The sequence below is a fragment of the Talpa occidentalis genome, unplaced genomic scaffold (assembly GCF_014898055.3).
Source record: "Talpa occidentalis isolate TD23 unplaced genomic scaffold, MPIMG_talOcc4v2.1 talOcc4.16, whole genome shotgun sequence".
Taxonomy (NCBI): Eukaryota; Metazoa; Chordata; class Mammalia; order Eulipotyphla; family Talpidae; genus Talpa; species Talpa occidentalis.
This window is the reverse complement of record NW_023601653.1, coordinates 82,122,741-82,140,795: the sequence shown is the minus strand read 5'-3', so window position 1 is coordinate 82,140,795 and position 18,055 is coordinate 82,122,741. Positions and strand designations below refer to the sequence as shown.

The window sequence follows — 18,055 nt, the reverse complement described above, 5'->3', positions numbered from 1 at the left end:
GCTCCAACCCTAGCAACCTGCTCCACGTGCCAGACCTCAGAGGGGAAGCCAGACTCGGAGGAAGGTCTTGTCCAAGTTTACCAGGCTCACAAGTGAGGGGTAGGGGCTTCTTGTTACCACACCACAGGCCTCTGGGGCCCCCTTCTCAGAATCCCAAGGCACCATTACCTGTCTCTCCCACCCCCCAGCTTTTTCTCAACATTCCCCAGCCCAGGGCGACATCCCCTCCCTCTCGGGGGGCCCATGGTGGGGGTTCAGTGCGCCAGTACTGTCCCCACCAGGTGCACCCCCAAGCCACCTGACAGAGGGTACAAGCTGATGTTGCAGGGGCCGGTGAGGCCTGGGGAAAGTCTTTGGCCTGCCATGTTGTCAAAACTTTAAAAATCAATTGCAGTTGTTAGGGGTTCATCTGTGTGCCCTAAAAAGACGCTGAAGCCCTAACTCAGTACCTGTGGATCTGACCTTACTTGGAAATAAGTCTTTGCAGAAGATCAAGTTAGGATGAGGTCATGAGGGTGGGTCCTGATCCCACATGATGGTCCTGACAGAAAGAAGAAATGTGGACAGAGGCGTGCACGGGCGAGGAGGACAGAGGCCAGGTAAAGCCGCACCCGCCAGGAATGGCCAAGGCTGCCGGTGACACCAGGAGCCAGGGGAGAGGCCCCAACAGATTGTCCTCCCTCTGAGCCCGGCTTCCTCTCCGAGGTCTGGGCCACGGAGCAGGGTGTTAGGGTTGGAGCGACTTTAACCTTGACCGCGAGCTGGTCTCCCTCACAGGTCGCGGAGGAGCCAGCCCTGCCGACATTTTGGTGTTGGCTTTTAGCCCCAGAATGTGAGACGATACGTTTCCGTCATTGAAGTCACTTAGCGCGCGGTACTTTGTTACGGCAGTTCTAGGAAACAAACACGCCAGTGCTTAAAAATGGGCAGATTTCACATGAAATCTGCACTCCTGACGCCGGCGGAAGCCAGGACAAGCAGGCTCCGCGCTCCTCCTTAGCGACCGCTGGCCGAGGCTGAGCCGCCTGAGGGTCTGTGACTGGCGGACTGAGCCCCGGAGGCCCAGGCTCTGGGGACCCTCAGAGGCGAGCCCCGCCCCCGTGGTCCACAGCACCCTCGGGCCACCCTCTGAGCACAGGTGCTTCAAGCTACCAGCGACCAGGCCCTGACCTTGTGCCAGCGACGTTCATGAGCTCACTGAACCCCCACACCAGCAGCGAGATACGGACGCTCCTGGTGTCCTCACTTGCAGAAGAAACTCTAAAGAGGCCTGTGGAGACTGAGTAGCTCGCTCAAGGCCACCCAGATAGCACGCTGCCTGAGCTCGGCCCAAGGCCATCCGACGCCCACGGTCTCGACAGCGTGGGGCAGTGATTGTCCACAACCTCCTCCCTGTGGGACCGGGCAGTCCTGCAGGGCAAGAGCCACGTCTGGGTTATCTCGGCTCCCGGCCGGCGGGGGCTTGCGGCGGGGCAGGGCGGGGCTGGCGGGGCTGGCCGGGGCGGTGCCCACCCTGGTTGGTGCAGTTGGCATGGGTCTCGTCGCTGTAGTCCCCGCAGTCGTTGTCCCCGTCGCAGGTCCAGTGCTCCGGGATGCAGCGCCCGCTGTTGCACTTGAACTGGGTGCTGGAGCAGGAGTGGCTGCAGCCGGCCTCGTCACTGTTGTCCCCACAGTCGTTGTCTGGGGGCGGCAGAAGGGGAGAGGCGGCGGGGGGTCAGCGGCAGCCTTCTCTGTGACCCCAGCCTCGGGCCCCCACGCCACCCCCCAGGCCCGCCCGCAGCCCGCTCCAGCCCGGTGAGAAAATAACAAACAGAAAAGACACAGAAACTGCATAGAGTGCAGCATGCACCATGGCCCCGCTGGGGGCGGCCCGGGGGCCTCCCTGAACCTGGACAGGCTGGGGGCGGGACAGGACACTCCCTTCCCGCCCTGGCAAGGGGTGGGAACCCGGTCTGCTCGCTTTTAGGGAAAGGAAGGGGTTTCTCTGATTTCAGAGGAGAGAGGTGGGTGGGGTGTGGGCGAAGCCGCCCTGCTGGAGAGGGAGGCGCCTGATCGCCTGATCGGCCCCACCCTGAGCTGGGCCTGCCGGGGCTGGGGCTCGGGGCTGGGGCTCGGGGCTCGGGGAGCTGCCTGCAGCGGGAGGGCCGGCCGGGGCCACTCTGGAAGGCTCCGAGTGGGCGAGGAACGGCTGCTGCTGGGCCTGGGGGCGGGGGCTGCTGATTCCCTCCCATGCTCAAGGCGCCTGGGAGCTGCTCCCCTTGGGTTGTGTTTGTCTCTTCCCAGCTGGCTCTGCTGCTCTGGCTTCCCCCACTGGGTCTGGGGTCACCCGACCCCCGTCATGTCCTTTCCTCTGTCATGTCCTTTCCTCTGCGAGCTTCTTCTGTGCTTCCTTCCCTCCCACTATTTTCTTTCTCTCTCTCTCTGTCCCCCTCTCTTCCTCTCTCCTCCTCTCTCTCTGTCTCTGTCTCTGTCTCTGTCTCTCCCTCTCTTCCTCTCCTCCTCTCTCTCTCTCTCTCTCTCTCTCTCTCTCTCTCTCTCTCTCTCTCTCTCGCTCTTGCTTTTTCTTCATACTCCAGGGGTTCTAGGGAAGGGAGCAGCCTGGGGGGTCCTGCCTGGGGCTCTGGGGGTGATGGTGCATGTGCTTCTATGCACTGACCGGCAGGCTCAGGACAGGTCTTTTCGTCAGAGCCGTCCCCACAATCCTTCTCTGAAACACAGAAACCGCCAGGGCAACCATTGGCACACGGGACACAGCAAAGACGAGGGGCAGCGTGGCACTGACCCAACACTTCCTCTCACACGACAGCCCAGGCCAGAGCCTCTGGCAACACGGCACACGGGACACACGCAGAGCCCGGAGACCACACACACGGACAGTCCTCCAGCCCCCTGGCGCTGGCCGGCATCACCTGGTCCGTGGCTGACCACCAGGCAGCTCCTAAGCCTGGAGCTGAGCCTGGAGAGGGCGCCAGGGCCTCAGGAGACGGGTATGCAGGGAGGGAGCTGGGCAGCTCTCCCCGCTCTGTCCTCTGGCTCGTCCCCCCACCTCTCCCTGGGCCTGGGGCCTCTGGCAGAGGCCGCACAGCTCCGGCCCTGCCCAGGGAGGATGGCACTGATGGGCGTGGGCAGTGTCCCCTCCATTCACCTGGGGTCCCCTGTGGGGTTTCTGCCTCGCCCACATTTCTCCCACCCATCCCAGGGGGCTTCCGTGACTTGGAGGGAAGCCCTTCACCTCCCACCGGGGCCTGGCCGCAATGGCCGGCGCTCCTCGGAGTCAGGGCAGGCGAAAGGGGGTGAGCGCTTACCATTGTCACACCGCCAGTTGATGTTGATACATCTGCCGTTGTTGCAGGTAAACTGAGTCAGGGGGAAGCAGGTGGGGTATGCTGTCAGGGAGAAAGAGTACCTGAGTAGGCCTTCAAGATTATACAGCAGGGGCTTCCCTGGCGGCTCAGGGGTTATCACCTCCATGGCCTGAGTTCGATATCTGGCCAGGGAGCTACCCACATGGCGCAGCAGACCTCTCCAGTCTCCCCCTGCTCCCCTCAGCAGTGTATTTCAGTACATCCACCTGTTCTGCTCCCTACTCTGTCTCTGGTGATTCCTCTCAACCCCTGCACCTCTAGCCTGCACCCCAGTTCTTGTATGCATAAATAAATAAATTTAAAAAAATTACACAGCATCATTGCCTTGAGCAGGGGGTGCAGGGCCCCCACTCCCCCACAACCAGCAGCCCTCAAGGCCTGCTGGACGGGGAGGAGGCTCAGCAGAGGAGCCTCAGCCTGATCCCACCATCCCGCACCCCTCTGAGCACTCCTTTTAAGTGACAAGTTGCCAGACACTGGCTTGTGCTGGATGTGAGATACACGATCTCACTGAACCCCAATATCAGCCTGCACTGTGGCTGCTCGTGCCTAGTGAGAAGTGCCTTCCCTCTGCAGACAACACTCAGAGCCCGTGGAGAGTGAGTAACTAGCTCGGATGCAAGATGCAGGGTCTCGCCAGTGCCCCCAGCACCCCTCGTGGGCTGGCCTCCCCTGCCAGCCTGGCCTCCCTGCTGTCCCGCTCACCACAGGAGGCTGACTCATCGGAGCGGTCCCCACAGTCATCGTCCAGGTCACACGTCCAGGAGATGGGGATGCAGCGGCCGCTGGCACAGGAGAACTGGTTGGGCGGGCAGGTGCGCGCTGGAGACAGGGGTGCGCGTGAGCGGGGCCCGGGCCCTCAGACTCCCTCCCTGTCCCCCGGCCTCTGCTGTTCTCTTCCCACGGCCTCAAAACCAGTTCTCTCGGACACGTTCAAAACCACCCATGCGGTCGCGGACTGATGCTTCTACCCGCTGAAGGGGTCCCCGCGCTCCCCGAGGGAAGCACCAGCGTGCTCTGCCGTCCTCTCCCGAGGCCCCTCTGTCACCCTCCCACGACTGTCTCCCAAGCTGGGTGCCCCCACCCGCGCCGAGGGGCGCCCACGAGGCCCGCCCCCCGCCACACCTGAGCAAGTGGCGTTGGACTCGTCCTCGCTGTTCCCACAGTCGTTGTCGCCGTCGCAGAGCCAGCGGTTGGGGATGCAGCGGTTGTTCTCGCACTTGAACCGGTCCGAGGGGCAGGTGTGCTGGTCTGGGGAGGGGCCGGCAGGGGTCAGTGCCAGGCCGGGGGCCGCCGGCCGCAACGCCTGCTGCCCCAGCCCCAGTTCACGGGAGGGCAGGACTCACGGCAGAGCGCGGGGGCCTCGTCGCTGTTGTCCAGGCAGTCGTTGTCCCCGTCGCACTTCCAGCGCTCCTGGATGCAGCGGCTATTGGCGCAGGCGAACTCGCCCGGCTGGCACTGGGGCGGCGGCACGTAGGATGGGTTCGCTGTGGGCACCGCGGGGTCGGGGAGTCAGTCCCAGGTAGTGGGACGGGTGCCAAGGCTCCTGTACTTCGCTTGTTTTTATTTCAAAAACTAATACACCCACGGGCCTCCCTAGTGGCGCAGGGGTTAGTCCCAGCACTATGATGCTATCACTAGCCACTGCGGCATGAGATCGATCCCCAGCCAGGGAGCTACCCACATGGCGCAGCAGACCTCTCCTGTCTCCCTGCTGCTCCCCTCAGCAGTGGATTTCAGTAGATCCACCTGTTCTGTTCCCCACTCTGTCTCTGGTGAATCCTCTCACCCCCCCCACACCCCCACACTTCTGGCTTAACCCCCTGTTCTTGTATGCATAAATAAATAAATATTTTTAATAAAAATAAAACTGATATCCTGCTTGGAAAAAAATACCTAATATACCCAGAGTGATTTTTTCTAGTGCATGATCTTTCACAAACAAATGTTCTGGATGGAAACTATTCTAATACTTTCAGTACTTTGGTGTGGCCTGAGGAAAGAACAGTTTCCAAGGGTGCACAAAGCCCCCCCATTCTTTTGTCACCCCCTCCCTGGACATCATCTCTGCACCCCCAGGGCGCAGTCCTGGTTCCTGGTCCCTGGACTTTTCTTTCTCAGACGTGTCAGCTCCACCAGCAGGGGCAGCAGACGCCACCCTCCTGTCCCCCAACTCTCTCACAGGATGTGCCTAGGGCTGTGAGCAGGGAAGTCACTCTGTCCTCTGTGTTTGCATCAGTGACCTCGAGAAGTTGTGACTAGGGGACCCGTCCCTGGGCCCCGCACAGTGCCTTGCTCTGCCCCTCCTCTAAGCCAGGACCTGCTCGAGGGCCCCACAAATGGCGGTTTATCTCCCTGCCATGGCCTGGGTGGGGCTGTGCCCTGCTCCTCAGAACTGACTTTCACGCTATCAGACTGTGCAACCCCTATATCTAGGGGCCTCTGGGCCACTCCCCTGGGTCCTTGCGGTTTTTAGCTCCTGGTCAGTGTCACTTTCTCCAAAATGACTCCTGCTTTAACCCTGATACCAGCATCCCTGAAGATCCTTCTATTGCTCCGGTCCCTCGGTCCTCAGTCCCTCCCCACCAACGCCCTGGCCCTCTGCTGGGCCTCGCCACTTGCTCAGAGCCATGTGCGGAGGCCCCGCTGGCCCGGTTCATTCTGGGCTTCTGTCTTACGGAAAACATCCCGCGTGTGGAAGGTGCGAAGATGTGAGAAGCAGCAGAGCCAGTGATGAAGGAAAGGGCCCTGGGTCAGACTTCCTATCCCTGCCTTAACTTTGGGCCTCAGTTTTCTGCATCTGTAAATTGGGGTTAATAAACATACCTTCCTCCTGGGGACATTCTCAAGAGTAAATAAGTGACCCCAGGGGAAGTCCTTACAGCAGGGTCTAGGCTGGGACCTGTGCTCAACAGCGGGCTGTGATTGTAACAAAAAAGTGGAAACAGCCTAACACCCAACAGCAGAGGAATGGTTGAATAAGTGATGGCACATTTACTAAATGAAATGCATTTAACCATTGGAAATTCTGCTGACATATCCACGACATACTGTCAGGCGACAAAGGCAGGGGGAACGGCAGGTGCACCGACGCCTCTTGAGAAGGTAAGCGCAGCGGGAAGGGTGGGGAGGGTGTTCCCCCAACGGCCACCGCGGTCGCTGTGAGTGACTCGTACTTTCTCCCTTATGCTTTTCCTGTGCTCTTCACAATGAGCCTGACCTACTTTCCTTGAAAAATGAGGCTACTTGACATAATGCAATAATAACAGAAAACGCTGTGACAGGTGAGTCAAAGGGCAGACGTCACTCTCATGCACGGGAAACCAACGGGAGGACGCGCCAAGGAGAAGGGGCGGCTGGCAACGCGCAGCCAGGCTCGCGAGACAGCGGTGTCCACTGGTGGACTGGGCTTTCTTCTCTAATTTCCAATACTTTGAACTATCTTTATGGTGCTTTAATAACGGGGAAACAAATGTAAAAGAAATCAAGAACATCTTCTATTTTCATCGCTGTCCTGCTTGTCACTCAGCTGCCGCACTCTCCAGTCCTCCCTAAAGCCCCTCCTGGCCCCCAGAGCCCTCCCTCTCTGTCCTCACCTCCTGCTGCCCCCACAGGGCCCTCTTTACCTCCTTCATCTCTGGTTGGACCCTGTGGCCTTCTTCTGCCGGGGTCTGCTCCCCACCCCATGCCCCAGTGGGGCCCTCATACCCAAGCAGGTGACGCCATCTGCATCCAGCACCTGGTCCTCGGCGCAGGCGCACTGGCGGCCCCCAGGGGTGGCCAGGCACAGGCTGCTGCAGCCTCCATTGTTCACCCGGCATTTGTTGGTTCCCACTGCAAAGGGGGTACAGGGAGGGTCAGGGGGCAAGGGGAGGATAGGGACGGGGGGTCAGGGATGGCCAGAGAGGGGACGAAGCATCAACACTGGAGGGAAGGGCGGAAGCGCGCAGAGAGGAGATGTGTGCACGAGGAGGAGTGGGGTGGGGACCCAGAGCAACGAGTTTGGCTGGGAGGTCTCTCTTCTCGAAGGTTCAAAAGTCAGAGTCAAGGAAGCCCTGGGGAGCACCTCCCCCCTCCCCCCACTTCTAGGCCCCACCCTGTCCCTAGCCTCACCCCCGGGGTACCTTGCTGCTGCTGGGCATCATACATGCGGATCTCAAAGACGGGGGGCCGCTCGCTGCGCAGAAGGGTCACAGTGGGCGGCGCGCCCTCTGCGCCCCTTTCCAAGCGGTAGACACTGCCGCTCCGGTACTCGGTCCAGAAGAGGTAGTTGCCATGGTGACACAGGCCAAAGGCGTGGTTCAGTTCGGGACCCTCATAGACAATCTAGGAACAGAGGGGAGGTCACCAGGGAGGGGAGAGGCAAACGGAGTACCTGAAGGAGGCCCAGGGGATCGCTTTGGCACACTCATTTGTCAACGTCCTGGCAGTGGGTCTCAGCCCAGGAGCCCTGAAGGGGACAGGTGTGCACACAGCGAGGCCAGACTCTGCACCCCACAGGACGCCTGGGGCGAGCCTGTCCTTGCTGCCCTCTTTTGGGCTCATTCATCCATGTATCCATGTCCCTTAACAGGCGTGTGCACCCCTACTGCGAGGGTCGCCAGAATCCACCCCTGCATGTTGTCATCCAGCAAACATCCACCAGCACCTATTAAGGGCCAAGCTGTGACAGGACTAAGAAAGGAGAGAGACCGGCCCCAGACTTCAAGCTGCCCGTTAGAGCAAGGAGGGTCTGCAGACAACACCGAGAGGAGGTGGTCCCTGAGCAGTGTGCCCTGCGTGAGTGTGCATGCGCGCATCGCCCCTATACACGCCTAGGGCAGCGCCCCCATGCGCTGGGGGGCTCTGTGCTTCCCCAGTTGTGTGCATGCCCAGGCGTGGGTGCCCCCTTCTTTATGGTATGTAGACCCTTGATGATATGGCCTCATTTGTGGCCTCATTTCTCCCCCGTTGCCTGCACTCACACAGGGGTGCACGTGACGTGCCCTCAGGTCCGCACGCCGATAACGGGCAGTACACACGTAGCGGTGATCGCAAACAGCAGGATGCATGGACAGATGCCCACGTCTGTAACCACACGGGTAATGCACAAGCACCCACACCTGGACACACGCAGCCGGTCTACATGCAAGTGAGGCCTGGCGGCACACAGCAACCACTCACAGGCACTCGCCTGCCCACCTTGCGGTCTGTGCCGTTGAGCAGGATGGTCTCAATGCGGTCGTAGAAGGCGTCCACCCAGTACAGGCGCCCTGCTGGGATGTCCAGGCTCAGCCCGTTGGGCCAAAGCACTGTCTTGGAGGTGACAAACACGTCTCGGTGTGAGCCGTCCATCCAGGCCCTGTCCAGCCGCCCTCGCCGACTGTCCTTGGGGTCCTCCTCCCAGTCTGTCCAGTACATCCACCTGTGGGCAGCGACTGGTCAGCACCACAGGGGCCACCCGTGCCGTCAGCAGCCTCCCTGGGCTCCCAAGCCAGGCACAGGCCTGGCCCCTCACAGGGGTTCCCCTTCCTTGCCCATCCCAGGATCAGCACTTCAGCCAGTCGTCACCTGCTCAGCAGTGATGTGTCAAGTGCCCACCTTGAGCTGGGCACAGTCCTAGCACCCAGGGCCCCAGTGGGACAGAGGCAGGCCAAGACCCCGCTCTTGCAGAGTATACATCCCCCCGGGGAGACATGTGGAAATGAGTCAACCGCATCACCCTGGCGAGTGACAGAAGCCAGGAAGCAAGTGAAGCAGGGGGCTTGGTGGGGAGTGGCTGGGCAGCGGGTGGGATGCTTCTGGAAAGGCGGATGGGAGGGCCTCTTTGAGGAGGGGGCATTTGAGTTGAGATCTGGATGCTCCAAGGAGCTGGATCTGCAAATATTTGTGTGGTCCAGCAGAGGAACCCCAAGAGCACAAGGCCCATGGCAAAAAGAGCTGGGGTGTTTGTGTAGCAGACAGGGCAGGGAGACAGGACTTCCGGTGCAATAAGTGAGGAGCAGATGAGGACAAAAGAGCTGTAGGAGGACTCAAGGACCCCAGGTCTGACAAGGAACAAGGGTCTCACTCAAGGGCCAGGGAGCCAGGGGAGGGCTCTGCAGCGGGAGTGACAGCCGGGTTTCCACGTATGTGTTTAGGAGCCACTCCCACCGTGCCGAAGGCAGGGACAGCTTCTCCCCTTTCGGCCTCCTGCCTCAGTATCCCGCCTAGACCCCACCCTCCTGTCCACTCCCTGCCTCACCCCCAGGGCTGAAATGTGGGGTCCCTGGTCCTCCCAGTCAGGCCCAGAGAGGACTCACCCATTGAGTGGATCCACCACAATGGCCCTGGGGTGCGTCATTTTGCCCTCGATTAAGGTCTTGCGGGTCTGGGCCGCTTTCTCCAGCCTGGCCACACTGATGGTCTTCTTGGGCCCATCATCCGTCCAGTACAGATTATCCCCCATCCAGTCCACGGCCACACCCTCCACGTTGTGGATGCCTGCGGGGAGAAGGAACCGTAGGGGAGCCTGAAGGACACGCGGAGAGCCCGGCGCAGGCCCCTGGGGTACAGGGTCACTCCAGCGGCTTTCCTGGGGTGGGGGGGACGGGAGACGGGGAAGGGGCGGCTGCAGGAGCTGCTGGGAGACCACTGCGTTGCTCCACAGGTGCTGGGCCCACAAGGACGGCAGTGACCGCCGTGCGTCGGCCGGAGCCAGATAGGACAACCGAGGCCACACGCACGTGGCTCTGGGGACAAGTGTGACGCCACTGCCCCGGCCGAAAACCCTGAACTAACAAAATGAATAAATTAGGAAGTGATTTTTCACTGAGCCAAAGCCTTCATCTCAAGTGTCCTTTAAATAGCAGTTCCCCTGCTGCAGGGAACCCCAATCTTTTCCTGATGAGGAGTAACTTTTGATTTCCCTAAAGTCTTATGATTGCTGACTACTGAGGTTCACTGAGCCACAGTGGGGGCGGGGGACGGGGCAGAGTGGGGCCCGCGCCAGGCAGATTGATGGGCTTGAGAGTCTCACCCTGGGGGCCCCAGAGCACGCTGGGGAATTCCCAGCGCCCGGCAGGGCAGCAGAGCCCAGGGGCTCAGGGGCCTGCACACAGATGGAGATTCAGAAGCTAATCTCTGCTGCGCTGCCGGAGCGGTTCAGAGGGAAACACCGGATTCACTTCATCAGCCCGTTTTCTTGGGACATGTTAGCTGAGCGCCTCGTGGAGGCTGTGGGTCCCGGCCGCACACACCCGTGTGCACTCACGCGTGCACCTGCTCTGGTCAGCGCGGCTCAGGGCTCGGAGCCAGAGGCAGAGGGACCCTGCAGTTTCCTGGGGGCTGGCAGGCACAGCCTCGGCTGCCTAGCCGAGCCCATCCGGCGTCCTGCCAGCCAAGGAGGGGTCACACAGGGGTCAACCCGTCTGTCCCCCTCATCTCCATGCCGACCAGCCCAGCCAGCTGGTCTGTGAGGGCCCGCCATGCTGAGAGGGCGCAGAGGAGATGCCCAGGCCCCGCGGTGCCCCGTCCCCGGTGGCCGCATCTCTGGGGGTGCCGTTCTCACGCCTCCCGCTCGGGGGCCCTTACCGTCCTTCAGGATGGTCTCCCGCTCGCTGCCATCAATCTTCTGGCGGCCGATGAGGTAGCTGGTGGTGTCAGCGAAGTAGATGAAGCCAGTCTCGGCATGGAAATCCAGGGCCCGGGGGTTCATGAGATTCTCGATGGGAATCATGTGCTCGTCCGGGACCTTGGCCCCCATGTCCATGCCCCGGATGATGCCCGGCCGGCCCTTGCCATACACGAGGAACAGCTCGTGCTCCGGCTCTAGGGCAGGCACAGCAGAGATGGTGAGACACGCGTGAGCATGCACAAGCATGCACACATGTACACACATGCATGCACATACCCACACACGCGCACGCACACACCCACACCAGCACCAGCACCGCCCAGAGCGGGCCACGGCCGGGGGCGACGACGTCTTGGCTGTACTGGGTCAGGGGTGCGGGGGGTGGCAGGGAATCCGGGTCAGGGCAGACACAGAAACACGTGAGGCCCAGGGCAAAGCTCTGGGGGTTCCACCTATACACGCCAGAAGTAGGAGTGGGGCAGGAAAGGCAAGTAGCCTGTTTTCCGTTAAGTGTCCCCTACTTAGCCGTGAAACACGGGGCCCACGAGGAGCATCTCCCTATGTGGGAACGTGGTCACGACCACCTTTCAGCACTTCTGCTGCCACCACACTACTCCAGCCACGTTATTTCTTGCTTACACACCGCAACAGCTTCCTGCCACGTCCCTGCCGCCCACCCTCCGCCCAGCAGCCCGCACGGCCACTCTGCAAAGGTGAATCAGGTCACATCGCTTCTCTGCTCAACAGTCACCAGGAACTTCTCACCCCCGTGAGAATGAACCAGCTTCTGCTCGCTCCCCTCCCCCACGCCCACCGCTCAGCCCCCTGCTGTTCTCCACCCGCCAGGCGCCTGCTGGCCTCAGAGCCTTGCAGTGCTGATAACCTGGCGAGAAAGGCCCCCCTTCAGGTAGTCACGGGGTCGCTTCCTCATCTCACCAGAGCTTGGCTCAGGTTCCAGCTCTGCAGAGAGGCCTTCCCTGACCGCTTCACCCAACTGGGGCCCTCACTGCCGTCCCTGTCTCTTCTCCACTTCACTCTCTCCCTCACGCCACCCCCTGAACGTGTTGCTGTGGGTGCCTGCCTCCCCTGCCAGCGGCTAAGCTCCGTGAGGCCGGAGACGATGATCTGTCTCGTCTGGGGCCGTGGGCGTGTCTTCAGGACAGTGCCGGACGCCCAGTGGGCGCTCCCTAGACACCCGAAGGCTCCTGTGTGTCTGGGCAGGGCAGCGGGGAAGCCCCGTTCCCAGACGTGGGTTCACACCTGGACCTGCCTCTGCCTCTCACTCACAGGGAACCATGGAGCAAGGCCCTCATCTCCACACCTCAGACAGAAGTGGGGGGCCGGGGGAGGCAGATAAAGACGTGCCCCTCCCACCCCGGCCGGCACGCACGCTGCACTTACTCTTGCACGACTTCCCATCGCTGCCCAGGCTGAAGCCGGAGCGGCAGCGGCAGGTCCGCGCCTTGTGGCTGTTGGCCAGCAGGCAGATGTCGGAGCAGCCGCCCGGCTTCCCGTACTGGTCGTTCTCGCAGGCATGGCTCCGCACTGGGGAAACGGGGGGAGCCGGTCAGGACCCCCAGGGGCCCCAGCCTTGAGGCGTCTTCCTGAGCCTGCCCACACTCCCTCCTGCTGTGGCCTCTGGGCCTCTTGTCCCAGCGGAAGATTCAGGAGCCATGGGATGGGGGCCCTTGTCCTGGCACAAACTGCCCCCAGACCGTCCCAGGGGCTTCGGGCTTCCGTGCCCAGGAGCTTTCACTGCACACCCGTCAAGTAGCTGGGAGGGGGGCAATTTATGTCCCTAGCAGAATAGGGGCTCCACAGGGGTGAGACCAGAGGCTGAGGGCTGGGAGGGGGTGGCTAACAGGGGAAACTGAGGCTGGGAGGTAGCGTGGCAGGATGGCTAGGAGCAGCAGTTATGAACGAGGGTGCCGTGGCTCCCCGCGGGAGGGCCGGGTGAGCTCACCTCGGGGCTGCCGCCGCTGGTGGTAGATGTGGAGGGCGCCGCCCTTGTCCACACGGGTGACCACCTGGTAGTCGGTGCTGTTGAAGCGGTTCACGCGGATCACGCTGGTCTTCTGCTGGGCGTTGGCGTTGTCCGAGTTGGTGGCGTAGAGGTAATTCTCAAACACCGTCAGGCCGTAGAGATGCTCAATCTGAGGTGGGCAGACGGGGACGGTCAGCAGGAGAGAAGGGCCGCGTCCTCCTGCTCCCGGGCAGCGCCGCAGCCTCTCATCCAAATGCATCAGCCACATTCCCCAACACGCCCCGCGCTGGTCGCCCCTGCCTGAGCCTGTCTCCTCTGGCCGGACTACGCTGCTCTCGAGACCTTTGCTGGTGCAAATCCCACGCATCCTTCACAGAGCATCTCTTCGAAGAGTTTCTGCAATCTTCTAATCAGAGACATCTCGCCTTCCACACTTGGCCTCTCTGGCCATTATCCCTCTGCTCATCTGTGGTGTACCCCTCCTGTTCTGCTTAAGCCCCCGGAGGAGAGAGACCACCCCCCTCACAGATCTAGGCACATGGTAGCTGAGGGAATGATTTGGGACTGAACTGGAGTCAGGCCCTAAACTCTGTCCACAGAAACCCTTATCGGCCTAACTCCAGCCCGAGCTTTGGGAAGGTCAAGAGGACACGCTGGCCCCAAGCCAGCCCTATAACAGCCCCCACCACCCACACAACTTATCTAAGGTAGCCAGCTACCCCAGTTTGCTAAGGCTAAAGGGCTTGACGGTTTATGGGACTTGCCAGGCCAGCACTGGGACAGTCTTGAGCAAACAGGAATGGATGGTCGCCCTAATTAGCCCTGAATGGGGTGCCATGTCTGAGCTGGCATGGCCAGCTATTTCCCAGTTGTATCACCTCAGGTAAGTCACTTAAACTTCTTTTAATCCTGCTTCTTTTCATGAGCGCAAAGGGAACTAAACCGCGTGTCTGCTCATCTCCCAGTGGTTATTGTCAGGATCAAATAAGAAAAGGTACGTAAGAGCTGTCTCTAAAATGACCTTCCCGTCAGAGTGGAAGCCATGTCCTGTCCTTCCCCCAAGTGCTCGTGCCTAGCAGCAGGGAGGGCAGCTGCGCCCCCACATTCCCCCTACCGGGAGCCCCAGGGGTGACCCCCTGCAGAGGCACCCCCTCACCAGGATGCCTTGGATGATGGTCTGCCGGCCCTTGCCCTCGTAGTCCACCACCTCGATGTAGTCCAGGTAGGCGTCTGCCCAGTACACGAGGCGGCTGACTAGGTCCAGGGTGATGCCATGAGGAAACACAATCTTGCTGTCCACCAGCTTGGTGCGGTTCTGCCCGTCCATGTCACAGCGCTCCACCTTGGGGATCTGCCCGTAGTCCGTGAAGAACACCTTCCTGGGAGTGGAGGCGTGTTAAACAGGACCGGACACTGGGCACCCTCCCTTCCACCGCCCCCTCCAGGGCCGAACCCCGCCTCCTCCTCTCACCCCATCGCGGGGTCCAGCGCGATGCCCTTGGGGTTGTAGAGCTCCAGGTCCAGCAAAGTGACGCACGTGTCCCCATTTCGGTTGCAGACAAAGATCCGGTCGTCGATGTCATCCACAAAGTAGAAGTTGCCTGTCAGCCAGTCGATGGCCATCTGCTCCACATCTGGAGAGCAAGAAGAAAAGCACGTTGAGGGGTGATCCCCCATGGGCAGGGCCTCACTGCTGTGCAGGATCATAGCGGGAGGCCCATGGCTCTCCTGGGGAGCCCTCCTTCTCTGCACCGGCCAGGCCACCCCCCAGGGGAGTTTCTGGCAGTGCTGCATATTTCCTCGTGTTCCTCGCCACCTTTCCACCCATCCGGTCTCTCCAAAGAGAACTCTGAGTGTCGCCCCACAATCCCCTCCCCGTGCCGAGCTCAGGGGGCACACAGCAGGTGTTCGGTGAGCATGGACTGGACAGCTGACTGACTGGCCCCCAACTCTAGGCCCTCTTTGATCCCTTTGGGTACCAAAAGGCAGTGAGGACAGGCTCACCAGCTCATTCCAGCATTAAAATCCCCACTTTTACTTGAAATAAGGGCAGCCACGCCAACCGAAATGTCTCAAATCTTTGCTTTTGGCTGAACTTTCATCAGCTTTAAACAGTAAGTTGCCTCAGAAGTGCTGACTCGGAGCTGTGCATGTGGCATGACTTGAAAATGGAAAAGCCGGGCACTCATCAATAAACCCGACCTTAGAGAAAGTAATTTCAAAATATGGCGCCCAGAGAGCTGGAAGAGGGAAGGTCATGGTAACAAAGTGACATGGGCCAAACTTCCTCTATTCACCCCCCTTCTCCTGTTGTTTCCCTGTTGCTATTGCTCAATTTCCTCATGCCTGAGGGAGGGTGGAGAGAGCGGGGAATAAGAGGGAGGGAGCACAGAGAACTTGGAAGGTAAACTGAGGCACGGCTCAGAAAGGAGTGGGGAGGATGGAGGTCAGGCGCCCGCTCTGTCTAGGACACAGGTCTGCAGGATGGGGGAGATCTAGGGCCCAGGACATCTAGGGACATGGGCCCCTGCTGGCCTCTGGGCCCCTCTGCTCTAGGACCCACTGGCACTCGCCCGCCCTCTGCCCCCTCCAACTACTACCACGGAGGTCCCTTGTGGACCGAAAAACTTCTAAGACAATGACTCTCTGAGATCCTTGCCTTGCACTTCACCTCCAGCAATTTCCCCAACAGGTAAAGACTCTGGGGAACCCATCTTTGGCTGACACCCCCACTATCCACACCCAGCTGTAGGGGCTGTCTTGCCTCCACACAGCTACAGGTACAAGGGCGGGTGCCCGGGCCCTCCCTCATCTTATTTCCTCCCGCCCAGGACTCAGGGGCTCTGCCCTAACAGCTGCTGGGGTGGGACGGGGGACGAGGGAACAGGGACGTGGCTCCCAAGAACTTGGCCAGGCCTGACACTGACTCACAGTCACAGGACTTGCTGAGGAGGGCGGGAAGGGGCCGATTGGAGGCTTTCATCAGACCAGCCTCCCCAGGTGCCCCCTCAGGCCCCAGCCCGAGATGACGGGAGAGCGGTCACAGGGATGAGGTGCCCCCGTCAGTGCTGATACACACCAAGCCTGGCCTCTGCCTAGCTCTGGACCCCAGTGCGCGGCTTGAGGGCCCAGTGCCAGGGGGACACCATCAAACTGCCCCAGACGCCAGCACCACGGAAAGAACAGTTCCGTGAACGCTGCTGGCCCCTGCGGAGGAAGCCCGGCCACAGGGGGCCTGGTGCGGCCCACGGGGGACCTGGCAGAGCGGCGAGGGGCAAGCAGGGGCTGTGCCCTTCACTTGGTGGGCGCGGCGGGACCTGGGGGTGCTGGTGTGTAGATGAACCTCGCCACGCAAAGCTGTTTTCCCAGCACCAGCTGGTGCAGCTGTGTCCTTGCTCCGTTTCCTGAGGATTCCCTGAGTCACTGCCCAGCTCCAGGGCTGGCACCACCCTGCCCCTGCCCCTCCCCCACACCCTCCACCCTGTGGGTAGAGGAGGAAACCTGGGTCTCTGATGCCCCATCCCGAGGCAGCCCCACTGTCACCCCCCGTCTCAGGTCACCGCCACCCTGAGCCTCCCCACAGCCTGGTTCCGTCCCAGTTCCGGGAAGGAAGCAGCGGGACTGTCGCTGCTCCGGAGCTTTGCCCTTGGCTGGCTGCCCCTTCCACCTCCCAGAGGCCAGGCAAGGCCCCTCTCCGCAGGCCAGTGAGGAGCTGGCAAGAGCTGGCGTCCCCAACCCGGCCAGGCCTCCCCTTTGGTATTTTTGCAGCTGGAGACGATTACTTGCAAGCAAAAATCCTTTGTTATTCCACCCCCTCCGCCACATTATTTTCCTCTCTCCTAAAGTCCAGATTCTTCCGCCCGCCCCACCACACACACTCACACATACATTTGGCCGCTCCGAGCCCTCCCAGGCCAGGGGAGAGCGGTGGGCTCAGGCCGGGAGGGGGCACCTTCCCTCCTGGGGTCCACCACAGGCAGTGCAGGTCACTCCCTCTGTGAGTGGAATTGGGGCGGGGGCTGGGGGGGACGTGGAGTCCTGGCTTCGGTCCAGAGGACCTTCTGGCTCCACATAGCCAGAGAGGCTGAACCCCTAGCCTCTCTCAGGGCTGACACACCCTACAGCACCCACCAGAGGGGCTCTGGTCCAAGGCCCCAAATTCTGAGGACAGGAGGATCTCAGACAAAGCCAAGGAGAGGGCTACCACGTTGCAGGAGCTCGCTGGCCTGGGGCAAGGACTTTGGGCTCCAGCACAGCGAAGGCGGCTAGGAAGCTAGCGGGGAGAGGGATGAGACGCAGGGCAGACCACAATGTGCCCGTGATGTTGCAAAGGACTTTCAGTTCCAGGCCCCAGAATAGACTTGGGGTGTGTAGTGCTGTGCCCTCCCGGCACCCTGCCCCAATGCTCAGCACCCTGAACTCCCCACAACTCCAGTTTCTCTCAACTTCTCCATCACTGACATGGTTCGAGAGGCATTTTCCTAAATAGAGGTTGCTTTTACAAAAACGGCCTTCACCCCATTCCTAAGAAGACCCCAGCTTTAGCTGCAGGATTCATCACTCTCTCCTAAATAAATCCAGGGAAGAAAGGGGGCCTTGACGGGCAGGGGAAATATCCACAAGCCAAAGAGAGTAGGACAGAGAGTCAGGTCCCTGGCTGAGGAGGGGGATCCACAACCAGACCCCAGGAGCACCCTGCATTGTGGCTTCGTTCCAGTGCTCCCCATCACACGGCTCTGCCCGGGCCTGCCTCGCCCCAGATGCTGACGCGTTTGGATTGGGCTTAAATCCTGGTTCTGTCACCTTCCAACTGCGGGGCTCATTCTCTGAGTCTCGGTTTGCTCATCTGTGAAACAGGGTGGTGGCTTAACACTCCACCAGTGGGAAGTGGCACTGTTATCACATCCTCCCTCATCTCAACACTCCCCTCCCCCACCAAGCTGCCACGTGTGCCTCCAGCCAGAGCCCTGGGACTCAAACCTACTATTCTTCAAGACTCAGCTCAGACCCCAGAGGAAGGGGTCTCCATTATAGGCTCCCCCAGTCCCGCCGTTCCTTTTATCACAGCCGGGTTACCTGAGGGCAGGGCTCTGACACTGACCCTTGTCCCCA

The 18,055-nt window shown here is 60.8% G+C and overlaps 1 protein-coding gene across 2 annotated transcripts in view; it reads right to left on the bottom strand.

Annotated features, from left to right (window-relative positions):
* Positions 1 to 18,055, bottom strand: part of LRP1 (LDL receptor related protein 1) — a 72,953-nt gene that overhangs the window by 34,155 nt on the left and 20,743 nt on the right. For both annotated transcript variants that reach the window (XM_037515041.2, XM_037515040.2), the window contains exons 7-20: positions 14,415 to 14,577; positions 14,100 to 14,322; positions 12,923 to 13,112; positions 12,361 to 12,504; positions 10,917 to 11,153; positions 9,647 to 9,827; positions 8,547 to 8,769; positions 7,490 to 7,691; positions 7,074 to 7,199; positions 4,712 to 4,852; positions 4,491 to 4,616; positions 4,071 to 4,187; positions 3,306 to 3,386; positions 1,513 to 1,680 (exon numbers count right to left, since the gene is read on the bottom strand). In XM_037515041.2, coding sequence (XP_037370938.1) covers positions 1,513 to 1,680; positions 3,306 to 3,386; positions 4,071 to 4,187; positions 4,491 to 4,616; positions 4,712 to 4,852; positions 7,074 to 7,199; positions 7,490 to 7,691; positions 8,547 to 8,769; positions 9,647 to 9,827; positions 10,917 to 11,153; positions 12,361 to 12,504; positions 12,923 to 13,112; positions 14,100 to 14,322; positions 14,415 to 14,577 — 2,322 coding nt within the window. The remainder of the gene's footprint in view (positions 1 to 1,512; positions 1,681 to 3,305; positions 3,387 to 4,070; positions 4,188 to 4,490; positions 4,617 to 4,711; positions 4,853 to 7,073; positions 7,200 to 7,489; positions 7,692 to 8,546; positions 8,770 to 9,646; positions 9,828 to 10,916; positions 11,154 to 12,360; positions 12,505 to 12,922; positions 13,113 to 14,099; positions 14,323 to 14,414; positions 14,578 to 18,055) is intronic.